This window comes from Alligator sinensis, unplaced genomic scaffold (genome assembly GCF_000455745.1).
Source record: "Alligator sinensis unplaced genomic scaffold, ASM45574v1 scaffold132_1, whole genome shotgun sequence".
Classification (NCBI taxonomy): domain Eukaryota; kingdom Metazoa; phylum Chordata; order Crocodylia; family Alligatoridae; genus Alligator; species Alligator sinensis.
In genome coordinates this window covers 698673-719644 of record NW_005842776.1, presented here as the reverse complement: position 1 = coordinate 719644, position 20972 = coordinate 698673, and the positions used below count along the sequence as shown (strand labels likewise).

Here is a 20972-nt window from a genome sequence, read left to right as displayed (position 1 = left end):
TCTTGGTCTCTGCAGTAACTCTCCCAATTGAGCAGGTCATTGTACCAGAGCTGGGGCTTCAAGGGGGCAGCTCTTGAACCTGAGACCCCTTAAGACAGGGTTCATCTCTCCCAAAAGTAAGTGAATCTGTAGGAGCGTATTCGGCTCCTCTACCATGAATATTCCTTTGAGATCAAGATGTTCCCGGAGGATGCTCTTCACCCCTTCTAAAGCACCAACCGGTTCATCTCATCCAGTGCTGTACACTGCTTTTCGGTGACCCTAGACACCAAGTCTGAGTGCAGTCCAGAGGGTTGGCCCCTCCTTTTTAGCATTAATAAAAACACAACGTGCAAATGGATTTGTGCAAGTCCCTTCCACTATTCTGTGTCCCTGGTTCTTGTGTAGCCTGGCCTTGGCCACACAGAGCACAACGCAAGAGAGTGGGAGTTAGGAGCGAAGGCAGCACTTACATTTTCCCAAGTGTAGTTATGCCCCCTTCCTTTTATAGACTCCCCAGAGATGCACATGACTGATCGATGAGCAAATACCCCATTCAATGTACATGATTCAGGGTAGCCCAAACAGTAGATATCCATTACTACTCCTTGCCACAAGACTATTTGAGATCATAGAGAACGGGGGTTGAAGGGAGCTCAGGAGGTCACATCTAGTCTGCAAGTAGGACCAGCCCCAACTACATCATCCCAGCCAAGGCTTTGTCTACTCAAGGCTTAAAAACATCCAAGGACGGACAGAGACAGGCAACACCTATATTTGGTAGGCTACCATTTAGTAGCATTTAAGCCCTGATTTTTCTGGGGTAACACTGGATTTGGCAAATTTACCCCCATTTAAGGGTTTATGTCATCAGCCCACTACTTCCATACACTGGTGGAAACACGTCCAGACCATGAGAGTATTTACAGGTGCAGGTTATGGTCGCAGATGACTTTTCAAGCATGAAAGCTTCCTGGAAATGGGTAAAAAACAAAATAATACCAGCACCACCATTGACAATTCTGGTATTGACATTTATTTAAAAAAAAAAGGCAAGAAAGGATACATACTTTCACTAACTGGAAATGTGTACTGCATACAAGTTACATATTTGAAGGAATTCATGCATTATAGGAACAAGTATCAAAAGGGTTTTTCATGGTGTGATGCCATGGGGGACCTGAGATTCTTTAGCAACTTGGCACAATTGCTATCAAATATACTCGAAGAATATGGCATCTTGGGAACCAGAACGCATCTAACACCATGGGCATTCAGGATGCCTTCACTACATGACACGACAGGAACTGGACACTCCTGGGCAGCATAGGTTATCACAGATGTTCTTAATACCATGATGTCACGGAAATCAAGATGCCCCTACAGCATGGTGCCAAGGATATCAAAGATGCTCGAATAATATGAGCACAGGGATATCTCTACCAATATGCTTGTGCTTTGAGAACAAAATAGAAGGGCAAAGCAGTCAGCGAATAGACAGTTCCCATAGATCATCCTTAAATTAACTCTTCCCTGACTTGGTATTTGAAGTAACATCTGTATGGCATAAGTGTATGTGTATGTGTATGTACACACGCATACATACACACCCTTACATATAATATATATAAAAAGCTAAAGTAAAGTTTACAAACAAACTCAAATTGATCAAGCGTCAAAGACTATGTTTTCAGTGGACCGGGGCTGGTAGCAATTCATACTTTATATACAACACCTGGATTGCTGCATAAGCCTCTCCAATGAACCAGAAACACAAAAGCATTCAGCCAGGTAAGCCTTCGGTGAATCAGTGTCTCCCTAAATATCATCTTCAGTGGCATGGTGAGACCAAGAACGGCTGCGGATCAAATATTCAAGGGAAGGACTCCTGTAACCATTTTATTCTACTGTAAAATGAAAGTCCCGTGCACGGTTACTGATCCTGTCTAACATTGCTTAACCCTAAGAAAAGACCAATTGCTTGCAGGTCTTCTGGAAATGGAAAGGGTCACGTTCGCCCCTGGTATAAAGTCGTGGACTTCAGCAGAGGTACACCAGGAACGAACGTGATCCGACGGCCACGCGTTCTTTATTTGGTCCTTGTTCATCCCCCCATCTCAAAATGCTTGTGCCAAAGGTACATTGCCCCCCCTGCAAAGAAGACAGAAACAAGCCCAGAGAAGTGAAATGCTTAGGGGGGGTCATGCAAGAAGCCGGGAGCACAGCCTGGTGAGAAACATGGCCGCCTGTTTCCTAGGCCTGTGTGCTAGCCGTTCAGCTCTTCCCCTCCCACCCACCCACCCCTTTACCAAAAAAAAACTATATGGCACTGCAATGCTTGGCAAAGGCACACAGGCAAACCTCGAAAGCAAATGCACCAGGAATAGGCAAAGAAATTAGGACAGACTATCTCGAGAAGGGAAAAGAAACTCTCGCTATTGTTCTTGAAGCTGTCTTCTTCCTTCCTCCCTCTTCTTTGCCCACTGCAGTCCTCTGTAAAGTGTCCATATCCACCCAACAGGGGCAGAGGCCTCCTCAGACCCTTTCCTTGTGTTTCACGTTGGACAGTTTGACTGTTTCCTGCTCCGTGGCTGGTGGAGGACACTCGTCGTGGCACCCGATCATCAGCTGGTAAACCATCACTCCTCCGACGGCCCCAAGGAAAGGGGCGATAATTGGCACCCACCACCAATGCTTCCCGGTACTGAAAAACAGAAGACATTGAAAGATGAGGTCTAGATACTATAGGATCTGCCTCTGGGGCTGGGATAACCCAAGCTCCAGTCGTCTCGGAGTGTATACGTGGATTTTCAATGGGGCAGAGCTTCCCATGTGTCTCAGTGAAAACGGGACTGCAGGCACCGAAAACACATGGGCGCATCTGGAAACTTTAGCCACGAGGGCCAACAGCGATGCAGGAAGCCTCAACAGCAGCACGGCTCTCCTGGGCCTTTCTGGAGCCTCATAAGAGAGGAGAGATTTCCTAACAGCAAGCACACATGCATCCTCGTGGATGGCCATTAGTGCTGATCTGCCCACATCAGGATTATCCCCTGGGAAATAATCCAAACTTTGTCCTCACCCTTTTCTTCCTGTCCAATGCCTCCACTCAATAAAAGCCACCACTGAGTCTCAAAGTTTAGGTCTGGGGAACGCTTGCATTTCTCATGCCTCCTCCTAGACTTCCTCTTTGGTTGTAAGGCCAGAGTACCAGCTCTGAGCTCCAGAAACATCCCAGCCTTGGCTGTGTCTCAGCAAGATGCTTCAGAGCAATCAGCATCTTTTTAAAGGTGTTAATATGACCCAGAGCTGCTCCAAAACTGACTCGCACGCCCACTTCCAGAAGTCACACCTGCTTGGGGGAGTTATTGTGGGATCAAGACACATGGTGGCCATAATCCAATCAATATAACACACGCTTAATTCAGACTTACGTGAATACTTCGGAGCCCCAGCCAGCAATGGAAGTGAACAGGCGAGGCCCAAAGTCCCTAGCTGGGTTGACGGCATAGCCGGAGTTGAAGCCCATGGAGGTCCCAATAACAAGGACCACAAAGCCGACGGTGAAAGCCTCCAGGCCACGTGGGACAGGGTTGTTGTAGGGATCCACGATAGCCAAGACACAAACAATCAGGGCTGCAGTGCCAATGAACTGTCAGGACAGAGAGGGAGAGATCCATCTTTTAGTAAAGCCTTCTAGCTACCATGCAAAAGGTCTCCCATCTAGGGCTTTTGGAGGGACAAAAGCGGGTACCAATGTGGCTGTGCGCTTAAACAAGATACCTCTCCACTGCCAGACATGAACAGTATCCAAACTGGGGAATACTATAGCATCGCATGGGATAACAGCCAGAACAGCAAGTCCAACCCTGACAAGAAGTGAGCAATAGCCTTCAGGGCACATCAGGAGTAAAACCTGCCCCTTTCTTAACAAGGCTGCTCAGTGCTGGAGACACATGGGACTGGCGGTTGTCATCAGTGTAAAGCTGCATTGTTGGCAGCAACAGGCAGCAGAGAAGTGGTGCAGCAAGGAGGACATTAAACAGTCCTCTACCAGCCTGCATTGATGGTGATCCAATCTCCTCTTGCAACATGGAAAGGTGACTGCTGCAGCACAGAGGACCCATTGGGATTAATCCCCTGGTGCTATTCTTTGCCTTGCATCAGATGGCAACCAGTAACAGTGGGAAAGGGTGTTTCCAGCTGACATTCAACCCTGTGCATCCATGACCAAGGCTGCCCCAGGGGCACAGGAGGGTGCAGAGGAGAAGGCTCTCACCCCAGCAGCAGTGATGGGTAAAGGGCCAAAAGGAAGTCACGGTCACCCAGGCAGGGAGAGGGAGGTCAAGGAGGATGCCTTGCAGGTCAGCAAGGAGAGTTTGCAGACCAGACGCTCAGTTTTGAAGAGGACCATGAGATGCACAGAGGTGCCAGACTTATTTGGAGATCACGGGTAAAGAAAACTAATGGCAAATGCCTAATTGGTGGGGCTGGACCTCCTAACTCCCTTAGTACCAGACTGACCAAGGTATTTAAGTGCCAAAATTGCAGGGGGATTGACAAACACCCCTAACTCCCACAGACTTCAATGGGCTCTGAATCAGGCCTCATCCTGCTGGGAATGAAGGAATGTAAATCTTCTCAGCAGAGAGAAACTGGACTTTTACTCAGGTCTTGCTCTTGCTGCTGCCCTCAAGCAAATCATCCACCTGAACTTGGAGCATCCCATCCACGCTGCCTCGCCTGTCCCAGATCATAGACTTGAGCTTGGATGCTGCGTTCACTTAAGCTGGGAGCCTGGCTGCTGTGCAGTGAGGACACAAGCTAAACCCTCAAAGTGCTGAGAGTCTTCCAGTGCCTTCCCACAATTCCTGGCTGTGCCCAGAAATGTTCTCCCAACCCTCATGAGGAAGCGATGGAAAGGCTCTCCTTGCTCCCGCGCAAGGACCCATGAGATATAACCCCCCCAAAACTCAGTTTTGCACGCAGGTACGTGCAGTACCAGTGAGGCCACTGTCACTTGCAGTGTGGCTGCTCACACCCAGGCTAGCTTAACCCAGGAAAGTGTGCAGTGAAGACATGCCCCGAGGCACTGGATCTGTCAGGAGGGTCCAGCAGTGGGGGCACGGTTTACTTGAAGATGCCACTTTTCGAGAGAGAAGTCACATCAAGGTGCTGCTTGCCAACACTCATTAAACACCTTCTGGTGCTTGTGAACTGAGTCGGGGGCTCAGCATTAGTGTCTGGAGTGACTTGTGCGTACTCCTCTGGGCACACGACTCTTTGTCTGCCTCCAAGTCTAAGACCAGCCCGTTTCCTGTACTGACCAGTGCATTATTGACACAAAACCCACTGAACACCACCAGTGTCAGTCCCAGGAAACTCAAGTTTCATCCTGAACCAGAAATTATTTCCTACAAGCTGATCAGATGATTGTCCTTTAAAAATGCTCCTCCCTCTCCCCAGCTCTTACCTGGTCAAAAAATCCATTCACTACATCCAGATGCTCAGAGGGATACGTGGCAAAAATGCCGGCAGTGGCATTCTCTCCGGATACGATCAGCTTGTTTTGGCCAAAAGCCCAAATGGCATCTAGAGTGGGAAATAAGGGGTGGGGAGTCAGTCAGATGTGTTCAGCCTGGCCATGCAAGAGTACAGCGGGATAAGAAAGGATGCGCGTGTTTAGATGCTTCGTCTTCTAACACACTTCTACAAAGTTGTCTAGCTTAAAAAGCTAAGGACATTCAAGCAATGGAAAAGAAGACCAAGAAAAGCTGTAAAATCTCCATCACTGGACAAACACTTGGCTGGGAGGCATTAGATGGGGCTGGAGGAGATACGATCCCCACCAGCCCTGTTTTTCTATGACTTTAGTGGAGCGCCCATCCTGAATCTCATCCGGCCCCATAACACTAGACAGAGGTAGTTAGCCACGTTGGCCTGAAATCAAGCAGAAGGCAAGATAGAGATGCCCTTCATAGACCAACAACAACGGGCCAAGCTGCCGTTGACAAACAGGCACTCAGCAATCATGAGCTACAAGGGCTCCATGTTTTACTCCAAACTGGGCACGTCTACGTGAGACGCTAACTGCGCAGTAGCCGAATAATACTGCACAGCAGCACGTTGCAGCATCAACAGTGCTAATATGCCACTGCGCGGTATTATTAAGCTACCATGCAGTAGCATCACTGAAAAGGGGTTTGCCGGCACTACCATGCAGTAACCCTGGTTATTGTGCATTTATTTAGTACTGGGTTATACAAGTCCTAAATAAATGCATAGTAACCACTGTGCGGTAGCATCTCGTGCAGACATCCCCACTAAACTGCAACCTGCATATACTCAGCCGAGTCCGTTTAGACCATAAATCATTCAGACACCGCACCAAGACGTCTTAGTACGAGCGTCCCATAATGATACAACAGTTCCCACATTTCAGATCAGCAACTTCCAGCTGGATTTGGAGGTGATCGCAAACCAGAGTCTCTCTTCTCAGACAGGCAAGTGCCTGTTGACTTGGAAGGTAACTGGGTGCATGTGTCTCAGAGGACAAAGTCTGGCTCAAGGGGTCCCTGCTGATCTTGAATAAAAAGGCCCGTTGATTACTAAGACTGATTTTGCTGAAGTTCATTAAGCACAAGTGATAAAAGATTGTTGTTATACCAGTTACTTATAGACCTTATCAGCCACCTGGTCCTGACTGAAACCTACCGCCTTGCTAAATCGGAGAAGGAGGATCATAAATACTGCACAATACTGATTGCTTTAGCTTGTTTATGTAGCAAAGCAATCTGCGGCCCTGCTGTTAATCCCTGTTCCTCCTTCTCCTTGGCCGTGTAAAAGGAAAGGCGTTAACTATTACATGCTGACTCTTGCCCTGCGTACTCTGATCAGGAGCTGAGAGCGAACGAGGCCAGGAATGAGATTTCTGCTGATCTCTGATGGGTGTTATACTGTTGCCCTATTAATTGCATCAAAACTCGGAGACAAGGGAACAAAGGTCACCCTAACAGATACAGGTATAACCTCCGGTGGCTGAAATCAAAGCTGGACGAACTCAGAGCAGAAACGAGCACCATTTTTTTTAGCAGTGAGGGCAATTAACCTCTGAAAGAATTGACCAAAGGTTGAGAGAGATTTCTTGTGATGAAGAATCCAAGCCAAAAGTAGATGCCTTCCTAAATGATCTGCTTTACTTCAAACAGGGAAGTCCTCTGCCCTGCGTTATACAAGTGGGTTACAGGGCTACCTCTACTGCTATGAGTAGCGCACGTCGTGATGAGTTATGGGTCCTGACTCTGATCAGGGGAGGCTTGATCTCAAAATTGCCCTGGGAAAGTGAGAGCCATCCCAGAGGAAACTCAAGAGCAGTCAAAAGCCAAGCCAAGCACCGTGCCCACTTACCATAGTACAGGCCGAAGACAATGCCTGCTCCTAGGAAAGACCCCAGGGTTTGTGCAAGCGCATAAACCGGCAGCTTAATCCAGGGCTCACGAGCCAAGAAGCACATGGCAAAAGTTACCGCTGGGTTCAAGTGGCCGCCTGTGAAAGAGAGTTATTGTCAGCGGGTTTCACGTACAGGATTCGCGCCGCGCAGGAAGACCAACAGTTTTGGGGACTTTTAGGAAGCAGTACAACCGTTGGGCATTCAGGGGCCGTGTATGTAACAACACCCCCCTGGGGCCAAATTTCCTCCTGGGCAGAGCGTCCGCACACCGCTCTACACAACTGATGCGCGACTGATGCTTTGGCAGCCTGTTGTGGGACGGATATGTAGCGCTGTCTGTTGGAAGGGATGGGCCAGTCCACCCACCCAGAGCTCAGAGAGAGCCAGTCTTCAGAAAAACACCTGGAGGGGTATTTGAGAGGTCAGCCAGCACTCGATTCATTTAAAACTATATTGGATAAAGCCCTTGTAAATGTACTGTAGGGAACTGGATTTCAGAGGCAGACTGGGATACTCTAGCAGGTCTCATCCACCCCAAATCTCTACAATGCAGGGAGGTTCCCACCAAGAACGAGTCAGTCTGTATACCTGTCCACTCCTGAATACACAAATCTGTCTATCTTCACCCCTCCCCTTATATCATCATCATCGCATTTTACCACTTATTATCAAGACAGTGACCAGGGGCCATTGACTTCTAACCCACGATAGTCTTTGCTTGACTGTTTCCTGGAGCCAACCAGGGGCTTAGACCTGCTGCTGAGAAGCTGTGAAGTGCAAACCCCCGTACCTGACACCTGTCCCGCAATGAGGATGCCAAGAGTCACGGCAAAGCCGAAGGCCAGGTTAACCGTCAGGAAGCCTCCGTGGGTCCCTTTGCTGAGCACGATCTGAGCGACGGAGCCGCAGCCAAACATCTGAAAGAAGGGAAGAAAGGAAACGATATCATCCTCTGGGTTTCCTGCCATGGGCAAGTGGCTTACATGTCCACATCATGCACCCAGATCTCCATGGGACTCTTCCAATGGGAGATTCGGGCATCCTACTCATTTATTGCCACTTATGATTGTAACAGCAGCAGCACAAGCAGTGCTAGGTAGGCCCTGGCTCATTATCCTATATCTCCTTTTGGACCAGTATCTAAACCTTGCAGTTCTTGTGCCGGGAAAGCAGAAGCTGATCATACAGCGCACATATTACCCTAGACCAGCACCACCTGTCCCACCCAGAGCCGTGACCCCTTTCAAAACCAGGTCCTTTCTCCACGGGGTGTCGGTGCAAGGCGATCCATACAGCTCAGACTTCTGACGCTTGTTATCTGGATTGTGATTTATGAAGCTCCTACCCAGCTGGAGGTTGGACCACAAACATCATCAGGGCAAGGCTGGGGTGGTGTGAGAGGTGCTGGTGGAAGGGCCTCTGCGATGGCTGAAACACAAGAGCCGAGCTCGGTGCACAAGAAGCTGCGTCTTGCACATGCACCGACAAGCTTAATGCTTCATTTTGCTAGTCACCGCCTTGTCGGCTACAGGCCTGGCTACTGAAAGCAGCATTCCTGACACCTCACCAGTAACACCCGCCCCCAGGCTGGTACGGAGTTGCTGTTTGCCTAATTGCTTTGCCCTTTTCTTCCCAGGGTGGGGCTTGCGCAGGACTTCGAGAGCTACAGGTTGTTTGCACAGAGTGATTAGACTTGTTTGCTCGTAGCTAAAAGAAGACACGTGCTACAACTTCAAGGATGTTTGCTCAGGACAAGCCCTCCTTCCCAGGCCACGGCCAACAGCTGTGCTTCCTACTCACAGCCCTCGGCCTCAGTAGCCGGGCAGCCCGTTGCAACGATCCTTTCTCTCCCAGACTCGTGTCCGCTTCTTTCTCTTCACCCCCGTGTAACCCAGGACGGCCTCCTCATACGAGAGGTGGGCTCCAAAGCCACCGTCCTATTCCTGACTTCCCAAACTTCAGAACCAGGATTGAAGGCTGGTCCCCTAATGAGTCATAGAGAAGCCAGGACCTCCAGAAGTCATCTAGTCCAGGGGTTTTCACCCTTTTTTCATTTGCAGAGACCCCTACAAAAATGTTGAATGGAGGTGCAGACCCCTTTGAATGTTAAGCGTGGGGATTCACATATTTTTGATTGATCGTCATCTTTTTGTGGGCCCCTTAGACATAATTGGTGGGGCCCCAAGGGTTCATGGACCACAGGCTGAAAACGACTGATTTAGTCCAGCCCCCTGCCTGAGGCAGGATCATCCCTGTCCGAACCATCCCATACATCCATCATCTAAGCCAGCGGTTCCCAAACTCTGACAGATTGCGCACCGCCAATTGAAAACGATACAGCCTTATGTACCACCAGCAATTTTTTCAGTTCAACCTTAAGTATCACCAGCGAATTTTTGTCATATATAAGTAATTATATAAGTAATAAGTCATATATAAGTAATTATAATAAATCCGTTATTGCATACCACTGACAGGTTGTCTGTGTACCACTGATGGTACCCGTACTGCAGATTGGGAACCGCTGATGTAAACGCTACATGCGGTTACCATTTTATCAGTCCTCATCTCTGCCCGTGTGTTTATGTGGCTCCATCGCCATCGGCTCTGAGCAGCTGTGTGATGACTAGCTGACCACGGCATGGAAACTGCCTCTTCTCCTATCCTCCTCTTCTCCGGGCATCTCTTTAAATGACTTAATGGTTTGGTTGTACTTTCTGCAGGACTCTCCATGCTGCACCTCTCACCACCCCACTACTTGGTTATCTGGAGGCGGCACTCAGCGGGCATCCCCTCTTGCATACACAGCATGCACTTCTGTGCACAGCTGTATGCTGCTTCCTTTTCCCTAGTTTGGCTAGAACACCCCTAGTTTTCAGCCCTGAAAGCAAAGCCACAGGACCCCGATTCCAACCCCGATATCCCATCCCCTCCCATGCAAGTGGCAGTTGGTGGATTAGCAATAAAGTAAACTCTGCATCTTATCCACGGAGGTGGGAATGATCAGATAGGGCTGCGGGCTGACTCACTGGATGGACAACATCATGCCTGAGTCTCCCCGCGCCCACATTACCAACAGCGCAGAGCTTGGAGGCAGATAAGGAAACAAAGGAGCCTCTGTAACACTGCAACGGACCACTCGGTGTAGGGACCGAGATTCCCCGCGGGTAGGTGGAACCAGAACTGTGTGTCATAGACCCTGCACCGCTGACACCGATTCTCCTGGGGTGCTGGAGCTTTTGGATGTGTGGCCGCCTCATGAAGCAAGGGCACAGCTGTGAAATGGGCTCAGGAGAGTCTTGAGAGCAACCAGCATTAATATACTGAGCAGGAGCCCTTTCCTTTCCTTTCTCACACTTTAATGGCCTCCGAGGTGCTGCTGGCTGAAGGCTGCAGCTGGCTGCTGTGCCCCTCTCCTCGATCCCCCGGTTCAGCTGGAGACCAGGGAAAAGCTGTAATGCCATGAATGCCTTTCTATTCCCCGTAGCTTATTCTGATTAGGTAAATATTTAGTCTTGTGCTTAAAGAACCAGCAGACTGGCCCATCGATTTTCTCCGAGTTTCCTCCCATAGCTCTTCCCTTAACCTGGAGGAATTTCAAACTTGCCATTGTGCAACGTGCCGTTGCCCCCCAAATCCCCCCAAACCTGGCAATGAATCTGTTGCTCAATAATGGTCATGCAAGATGTCATTTGGTAGCTCTGCAGAAGACTTCCTATGTCTGGTGAGCTCCTATATGGCTCAGTTCAGTTGCAGCTTTGGGGCGTTACATTGGTGTGAGACTGGAGGAAAATGGGACCCTTGCAGCGTGGAAGAGAAGGTGGCAGGGTGGTGTGTAGGGCCTAATTCTGCCCGGTCCACAGCAGACAAGGCAGTACTTTGACCCCAGCACCTTCCTCTATGCACGCACTCTCCCCTCAGGGGTGTTCAGCCTCTTGGACTGGTTCCCAATTGCATTCCCCGTAGCTGAGTCAGTGCACATTTCCTTGTTGTATAGTTGGCTCTGATACGAAAGGTGGGCCAGATCCTGACCCCGCCTAAGTCAGCATCACCAGCACCAAGCTGCCTCCAGATAACCAGGTGGTGGGGTGGTGAGAGGTGCAGCGTGGACAGTCCTACCACAGAAAGTACAACCAAACCGTGAAGTCATTTAAAGAGAGAATAGGTCCCTGCACAGGTATAACGAAGGCCGTGGTTTTGTGCAGGTCTGTGTATGCGTAGAGAGACGCACATCACAATGACTATATGTAAATATACCCAATAAAATTCTGCTCCTAAACCTGCATCATCTATTGTCTCCCAGTCATGTTCTTAGACCGAGCTCACCATGACTTGCACTCCAACAAGAGTCCATAGCCTGTAGCGGGACCATAATTACAACTGCATGAATCAGAGGAAGGAAAGTTGCCCAGCCTTTTCTACCACCGTGGGCAACTGCCAGCACCCATTACCTCTACAAACCCTGCAAATTTGGGGCTGGATTTGCTGATCTTTCGAGGTCCCTTCCACCCCTAATGTCTACGTCTATGAAATTCTTTGCTCACCATCCTCTCCGTAAGATTTGGACGAAGGATGCATTTGAACTAGTGTTACGTACATTGATTTGGTTGCACCACTTTAAAATCAAGATCTTGAGCGGACAGATGAGCAGCTATTTGTAGCTGCATGCATCCATTACAGCATCTCATCACGGTCTGGAGCAAACAGATACATACCCCAAGCTGGGACAGATGTAACCTACCCCAGTGTACTGGGTGAAGTTACCCTGGCTTAGGGGTTTACGTTGGATCTCTGCTATTCTTCTCTACTATTGTACAAGTCATTGATACCAGTGTAAATATGGCATCTGCCCAGGCCTTTACCTTTTGCTTTTTGAAAAATGGGAGTTTCTGTCCTTTAGGGTTACAGAGAAAACGAGCTGCTGATAACTTTATGGTTCAGAAACCAGAAAAGCAACAATAAGATCACAACAGTTATCATCCAAAAAAAATACTGGAATTGTTTTAAGAGACTATCGCGACTGATGGGGGGCTACCATGAGTGTTTTGAGCATTGGGGGTCCTTCATCAGCAAGTCAATTAAAAAAGGAAACAAACTCACACGTCTTGACGTCTACCCTAGCCAGATTAAACGTTTCCATGGCATAGGTAAAAAGACAGCCTTTGTAGTTTGGTAATCCATGTGCATTTACCAGGCTGCACATGCAATTAGCTGCCCTTTTCATAGGCACTTCCAATTTAGCCAGGCACAACGAGGGTGGTTGATAGAGGGGATGTGTAATGTAACGACTACGGAGACCTACTTCTGTGCCCCTGGCTAGCTCCAGCGCGCTTGAGATAGCAATCAAAAGTCACACTCGATAGAAATCCCTTAAGGAAACGCCACCAGACCAGGGCTCCCACGTGGCTGGTGACTGTATTTTATGCCCCTTCTGCTATGCGGAAGCCCTGCAGTCTTACTGTTACAACCACGAATAAAGAGACTGTAATAAAGGACTCGGCTGCAGAGCATTACAATGATGCCCAACAGGTGTCTGTTGAGTCTCTGAATGCGTGGATCTGCCCATATGGAAATGTGGGATTGTTTCAAGGCTCAAGTGTCTTTCCACGGACGTCGACGGGCTGCGGCTTTCAGAGCTCCTCGGCACCCAGTGGAGTCTCACGCTGTAGAAGCACCCAGGGCCGACTCCCAAACTGCAGGGCTGTACGGAGGGCTTGCATGGCGCAGTACACTGCCCAGCCTTTGAAGACAAGAGAGCACCTTCGTGCATGTTTTTAACCCAATAGCACCAGAAGCAAGTGCTGGTGGCTTGTTTCCCCTGGCACTTCAGTTTACCCAAAGGTTGATAAACCAGGAGAGGTCAGGTCCGTACTCCCGCCAACTCTCTCCTCCTTTGCTTTGCAAAGTGTTGAAGCGATGCTGTTGCTGCGATGGTCCAAGACATGTGCAAGAGGCAAGAGCTGTTGTGGGTGAGATCTTTTATTGGGGTTGGGATAGAGATAGACAAGCTTTTGGGTATCCTGGTACCCTTCCTCCAGCCTCCGGTAGAAAAGCAGACGCAGCTGAGCTAAGGTTGCTAAGTTGGAAGTGTCTGCTTCTCTCCCAGAGACCTGAGGAAAGCAGCCGTGATACCCCGAAGCCTGCCGGTGCCTATACCAACCATGCAGTAGGTCCCATAAAAATACCACCCGTAGCAATTCTTGCTTCTTGCTTTACACAGAAACTCAACACGGGCATCTCATATTTCTGAGCTACCCCCAGGCATAAAACACACGGTGTTGTGACGAAGGAAAGGCCTGAGACAGACTGGAAAGATCCAGGGCTACTTAAGAAAGGTGACAAAGGACCCTGGGAAACAAAAGACGTGAGCAAACAGCGAGGCAGACATTTCATATGCTTCTAAACAAGTCTGGAGAAAAGGGACTGTTTGCACACCCAAGGAGGGCTGCTGTTGCTTTGTATAACCGCCAGCCTTAGCCTTTCTTCCCCCGGTGATGCCTTTCAGCACCAGCACAAAACAAGCCTGCACACGTTTGTCCTTGAACTTCAGAGCTGGCCGCGACGGGGAAAGTGCTGCCCCATGGTCTGGACCCAGGAGGAACGCGATTGCCCCGGTAATGACTTCCCTCCTCGGCCGCCAGGTAAAGCGGGTCTTAGGCAACGAGCCTCGGGTGAACCTGCCCTCGTCGCAGCAGGGCACGCGGAGCTGGTTGCTGTCGGGCTGGTTTGGAGGAAAATGACTTGTGAGCAGAAGCTGAGGGAACTGGGCTTGTTTAATCTGGAGAAGAGACGACAGAGAGGGGATCTGAGAGCAGCCTTCAACTATGTGTTGCAAAGAGGATGGAGCTGGGCTGGTCTCAGTGGGGGCAGATGACAGGACAAGGAGCAATGGGCTCCAGTTGCAGCAAGGGAAGTTGAGGTTGGATATTAGGAACAACTGTCTCACTAGGAGGGTGGTGAAGCACTGGGACAGGCTCCCCAGAGAGGTGGAGGACTCTCCATCCTTGGAGGTTTTGAAGACCCGGTAGACAAAGCCCTGTCTGGGATGATGCAGTTGGGGCTGGTCCTGGGGTTGGACTAGATGTGACCTCCTGAGCTCCCTTCCACCCTCATTTTCTGTGATTCCCTGATTCTATGAAAAACCACCTGGATCACACAGCCTACTACTTGGGAAACTGCACGTCTCAGGCTGTGGGGCTGAGCTGTTCTGGCCGTGCGACTGAGGGCGATGGCAGGCAGGATTCAAACCCTGGGCTTTGAAAGGCATGAGGCTGGGAGGGGAAGGGCCTGCTGTTTCGTAGCCGAATGCCTCCTGCATCAACCTCACAGCTGAAGCCAGCTGAATGCAGTGCAAAGGATGCCTTGGATGGTGGATCGTTCCCTTCACGGCTTCCTTTTGCCCTGAGCTACTCCCAGCCCCGTGGAGAGGGTTGCTCCGGGGCACATGCAGACCCAACCTGTTCCAGGGCAGCTTTTGGATCAACTCAAGTAGCACGTACTCAGGGCCTGGAGCACCTGAGTGCTCCCCTGCACCCGGGGCACTCTGCGATGACGCGAGTTCCAGGCGCCCTTTTCCGCCCCTTGCTCAGAAATGAATGCATCTCTTCAAAGTTCAAATGTGCATCGATCCACAGATCGCCAGACCCATTAGATCACCCCGATCTCTCCTCCAGCCGGGCTGTCCCCCGAGGGGATTTGCAATGGCTGTGTCTGCATCGTGCTAGCTGACAAGCCCATGGTTTCTGCACGGTTGAAAGGTTTAGCCAGAGCCCATGCAGCGGCACAAATCTCGCGCTGGCCGTCTGCAGAGAGCCGTGCTGGCACAGCAAGAGCCTGTGTTACAAAAAGGCTATTTATTTCCCCCTCCCTTCCTGAAGCGAGATCACTCATTCCCCGGGGATCTCAAGCAAACGCCCTCCAGGCTGGGGAGACTTCATTCCTGTTGCAAGCTCAGCCCCAGGCTTTCCTGCGGGGGTTTTGGTCAAATCATTGAGGCCTGGATTGTGCTTGAGGGAAACAGCGAAGGGGCCAGACAACAGCAGCTGACTTCTTTGGACCTTCACAGCCTATTTGCAACGAGAGAAAGCATGCTTGCCTGCCTCCAGGGTAGGGCCGGGGGTCTCAGCCATGCATGTGAGGGGCGCTGAGATCCTGAAAGCAGGAGGAGTGGGCTGTCCCTGCCGCATCACTAAATGACTTCTTTTTTTGCAAGAGAAACCCAAAGCAGCCGGGTCTCTGCTTTGCAGGCCTGCCTAGCAGGTCCTGTACGGAGCTCATCCATCGTCAGGAGTTGCCTGGTGTCTGAGTGCACGATGGGCTGTAATGGGTGGAATTGACACCGCTTTACTGTGATCCATAGGCCCTATACTGCCGGCCAAGTACAGGAGATTCGCTCTTGTCCCTGCTGCTTGCAAGCTGTCACAGTCTGGTCTTTGATCAAGACAGTCCTGTTTGAAGAAAGATCAAGGGAGTCCAGTTCTACACGCCTCTTGTTCCCTCCGGGTATCTATACGCCAGTGAACCCTCATTAATCCAGCATGCTCAAATCAATTAGAAAGGCAGACTTTCATAACAGCTAGATATGCCTCTCAAGGACACAAAGGCTGACATTTTCACTAGCTCTGGTATTTAAAACCGCAATCAGTTCCAGCAATAAATCAGACGAGACCTTTCTTTCTTTTAATCTGGGTTTAAAAAACAGCCATGCTTGTGGCATGTCTTGAATTAGTTGCTCTAACTCAGTGGTTTTCAATCTTTTTTTTTTTTTCATTTGCGGATCCTTAAAAAAGTCCAAATGGAGGTGCAGACCTCTCTGCATTGGAAGTGTGGGTGCTCACATACTTCTCACGGATCATCATCATTTTTCACAGCCCTCTTAGACATAGCCTGCGGGCCCTCAGGAGTCCACAAACCACAGGTTGAAAACCACTGCTCTAACTATATGGCAATTATTTTCTGCAAAAATCTTGTTGGTCTAATAAAATATATCAGCTCTACTATGAGTGCAGATGACATATAAAAAATCCGTCCAATGTTTGCAATGCTTTATTACTGCCAGTAAGGGTCACTCTTGATGCAAAGAGGAAAGCGAGAAAATAAAGAAGAGTGTAAGAAAATTTAAAGGCAGAATATCCTATTAGCACATAAAGTGCCGAAGCATTATTATTATTATTATTATTATTATTAGGGAACCTAGGCACAGCTTCCCTGAGCTCTGGTTGTGCCATTCTTCCCTTGACCAAAATATTGAAGTTAAAAGATTAGGAAATTAGACTGTTGAGGGAATTACATCTCTTGGCTTCTTTTGCTAAATGAGTTCCCTGATTATTTGTGAAGATGGGGGCTTTTAATGTTCAAGTTCTGTGTCCCTGTCCAGATTTTTGTACCAGGCACATGCCTATTTGTTGCAGACGAGGCAGATCGCTGAAGGGGTTTGCAATTGTTTTAGGCATCTAAAAGGCAGAGAGAGTGGCCTGATGATTATAGGAACAAAGTGCAGGGGAGATCTTGATTAAAGATTTGGAGTTTGTGCCACTTTCCAGGGGTGTCATAAATCGTATATATTCCAAAGAGCGATTCTCAAGCAGCTGCCCAGGGTAAGAGTATGATCCGGCTCCCATTGAAATCTATGCAGATTTTTCCCTAAACTTATTCTCAGTATTCAGGGGCAAGTTCATCTAACTCTGAGCCTTATAAATGAGGACTAGTTAGTAAACCTGGGTTTACAAACACATACATGCACGCACACACACACACACACACACACACACGCATGCATGCATGCATGTACACACGTGTGTACACACACACATTATTACTGTAGCCCTCCAGTGAACATCCCCGTTAGTAAACCCGAATTTACAAACGCATACATGCGCACGCACACACATGTATGCACACACGTATGCACACACACACACACACACATTATTTCTGTAGCCCTCCACTGAACATCCCCAGACTCACAAGTGTGCCGGCACATATTCACACTAAACAGAGGGGTGAGAAAGGACTGGAAGCAAAATCCATGTGGCTGATGCCCCTGGAGGCAGCGTTAGGGTACCAGTATCCAGGATTAACCAAGCTTAACTGCTACCTATAGGAAAGGGATAATTTGGTAAAATAGACCAGCTTTATCTTTGACCCTTATGTCCCAGGCAAACACCACCAGCAAGAGGTGATCTGGGTTTTAGAGCAAACTGCAGAGGGAGACAGGTAGATGGGGATTTGGGAAGGAAATCACCAGCCTATGTGAATCAGTTCCTGCCTCTTCTTTAAAAGCCACAATATCTTGGTGCAAGTAATTAAGGGCAGCCTCTGATGGTGCTTATAATCCAATAGAGAAGGAGGGAAGAAACAGCCTGTGCTACGCAGCAGCCGGTGCTTGATCTCCACACCCGGGGCTCCAGGGCTCCCCGCTCCCTAAGCAGAAGGTAACATGAAACATGCCCAGACCCCGGGACCTGCCTACCCCGCTCCGGTGCAAAACCCCTTCTGGGAGGACCTGCGCCAGCTCTTATGCAATTGCGACAAGCCCTTTCCGAAGGAGTCGGGTGTCCTGTGTGTACCCAGCTCTAAATGCACCATGGTGCTTTTTGCTAATCCCCAGCAAAGCCCCATGTCCAAACCAGTGGACCGTGAATCTGTTACCCAAGGGATCCATTCTGCTGCTAGGGGTCCTGCTGCCCCCTTTCCTTGGAGGAAGACCTGCAAGGCCATTCATTTACTAGTATTATGGCATGGATTTTCCCGAGGTGGCATGATCTAAACCCCCCTGAAGTGAATGAAAAGGCTTTTATGAGTTTCAAGGGCTTCTGGCGGGGGCTTTATCTGAGCAGCTGGTATGCACTCAGGTTTCTGTCCCTGCTCCAACAGCTAAAGCGACCCACAGGTAGAAAACAGTCTTTCAAGGAGCACCTGCCTGCCTTTCTCCCGCAAGATCCCTCCCAAGGAAATCAACACCTCTTCTTTGCCGACAGTTAGGGCTAAAGCTGGGCTTGCTGCCTATCCCAGCCCTGTCCCGTGGGAAACGCAGCTTGCTCTTCGGGGAGGGCAGAGCATTTTACCATCTCTCTCAAGCAAAGCCTCTGTCTTGGATCAGACCCCTGGCTAGCACCTCTGCCCTGTCTTCCCTCTGATGCCAGCTTGCTGGAAGCATGCACAGTTATATCCAGCTTCCCTCCCTCTTTCAGCCATGGAATAATTTCCCCACCGATTCTGAGAGGGGTTAAACCAGAGCAATTTGGACAGATGCACTTGCCCTGGGAGGTTAGAATCGGATCTAGCATCTTCTGGGCAAAGATGAACTGATGCATGCGGGAAAACCTGCAATCCAGATAAATTGCACTCGCCTACGGCGGCTGCCTCCCTTCTTTAGCAGATTTGGACAAATCAGCATGGATACGCCAGGAGCCCGCCGGTAGGTACATGGTCCCCTGCTCAGCGCCCCCAAAGAGTCGGCCTGTTCTACCGTCCAAAACGGCCACTGATTTCAGCGTGAGCCGGGAGCGCTCGGCTCTTCCACAAATCAGGGTGTTTCTTTAGGTACCGAAACACAGATCGCAGGACCGGAGGGAAGCAGGGTTGGAGGGGACTGCGGGAGGGCACCGATCCAGTGCCCTGCTCAAGGCAGGATCAGGCCAAACAAAGCCATCCTAGACCAGTGTCTCTTCTTAAAACTGCACAAGCAACTCTCCTCCAAACCGACCAGGCTCAAAACCCCGAGCACCCCCAAAAGCAGGGAGGCAAGGCACTGCCAAAGTCCTGCTGCAGCCAGGACAGGAATTGCTTTGCTGAGGTACACTTGAGAGATGCCAGGAAGAGAGCTGTGCCCCCTGCTACACAGGAAGGCAAAAGCCCCCACAGTCTGCATCAATCTGGCCACGGGGGAGCTTTCCTTCCCGATCCCATATGTCTCCATCGGTGAGACCCTGAGTGGAGAAGCAAGACCCTCCAGCCAGGACCCTCCAGCTTTTAGTCCCAGAAGGAAAACCATTGCACCCCTATCCAAACCCCCAACCTGGGCTGCAGCCCTCCCAAAAACCCTCTGATACGTGTAGCAAATTCCTTCCCAGCCCCACGCGGCAAAGATGTGAGCGCCTAACTTTGCACACTCACATCTGAGCTCATCAGCACGATGCCCTTGGCATCCCAGCGGGAAACACTTGGGGGGTTTCTGTCCTCTTTTCCTTTGAAAACTGTGCTGAGTGACAGACGGGCCCTGCCACATGGGTAAGAAGCATTCAGGACCCCTGAAAACCATCTCCCTGTATTGCAAAGCAAATGATCCTAGAGGAGGAACAGAATTCCTCGCTGCGCAGGGTCTGCGATGCTCAGGGTGTTTTAGCACCAGGGAAAGGCCCCGAAACCCAGAGCCGGAGTGCTGTCCTGCCACGCTAGCTCTGGAGCACCCTCTAACCCTGCAGCGGATGCTCTAGCAATTGCTCCTTGAGCTTCTGCTCTCCTGCGAAATCCCGACCCGCTTGGCCCAAGCTGCAAGCCACTCGGAAACTCCCGGCTTTGAGAAATGCTGTCACAGCACTGGGGAAAGTTTTGCTATGCCAGCCCCCCCCGAGGGGTATGGTACCAGGGTCCTCTGGCCACTTCCAGCTCCGGGTCCCGTTGCATCTGAGCTCAGTCCCTCAATTCATCCCATTACAAAGCATCCCAAGAGACGGACTTACCACTAGGACCAGAGTCCCCAGGCATTCGGCCAGCGCTTGCCTCAGTAGCTTGCTCCGGATCCTCAGCAGCCCGTCGATCCTAGAAAGAAGCTCCTTTTGCCTGCCCATGGTGACTGGGATCTTGCTCTGCTCTGGCAGAAAGGTGGCTGAGCCCTGTTCAGCTTGATGTGTGGCTGGCAGACCTGCCGTTGCTTATAAATAAGTGGAGATCTCCCTGACACACCTCCCCTCCGTAACCCCACCCTTTCCAGGCTCTCCCTTCAAATGCAACTTTTTTTTTTCCTTCTGCCTAGGACAGAGTGGGCGGCTTTCTTTTTATTACTCATGTACCCAGCAAGTATCCCAACTCTGCGGAGGGGACTGAGCCTCTTGCTTTGCAACACATCCCGCTTGCCTTGTCTCTGGGGTAGCACATGCACAGTGGACCCCGGAGCAGCCCCCTGACCCAGACACAGCCCCTAAGCGTGCACAGGCAGCTTGCAGAGTTCATGCCACAACACAAGGATTTTTGTCTCCTTCCCCCACCCCCTCCCAGCCGGCTGCAGCTTTGCAGCTCGGTTGTGCCCTAGGCTTAGGAGCAGCTTGAAAGAGATTTAATTGCTCTTGTAGCGCAATCACAAGAAGACGGGTTTGGATAGTCCGCTGTCAGGCCGCTGATTTCAGTCGTTCCACCAGTCGTTTTGGCATGTGAGTGTGCAAAGCTGCTTGGAAACATGGGTTAGAAATGGGCTCGGCTCAAAACCCAGGATCCAAACTCCCGCACGAGAGCCAAACTCTTAAAAGAAAAAAAAGAAACTTAAATCTTACATGTTAAAAAAAAAATCCCCTACAACGAAACGAACCAAACACATATTTATTAC

General features: G+C 50.0%; 1 protein-coding gene across 1 annotated transcript; it reads right to left on the bottom strand.

Annotated features, from left to right (window-relative positions):
- Positions 1-992: 992 nt before the first annotated feature.
- On the bottom strand, positions 993-20292 carry AQP3 (aquaporin 3 (Gill blood group)). Its single transcript, XM_006034841.2, has 6 exons — positions 20113-20292; positions 8220-8346; positions 7387-7524; positions 5453-5571; positions 3414-3631; positions 993-2683 (listed from the first exon to the last, which is right to left on the bottom strand). Exons 1-6 carry the CDS (start codon positions 20218-20220, stop codon positions 2515-2517), a joined length of 879 nt encoding a protein of 292 aa, XP_006034903.1. The 5' UTR covers positions 20221-20292; the 3' UTR covers positions 993-2514.
- Between the last annotated feature and the right edge of the window lie 680 nt (positions 20293-20972).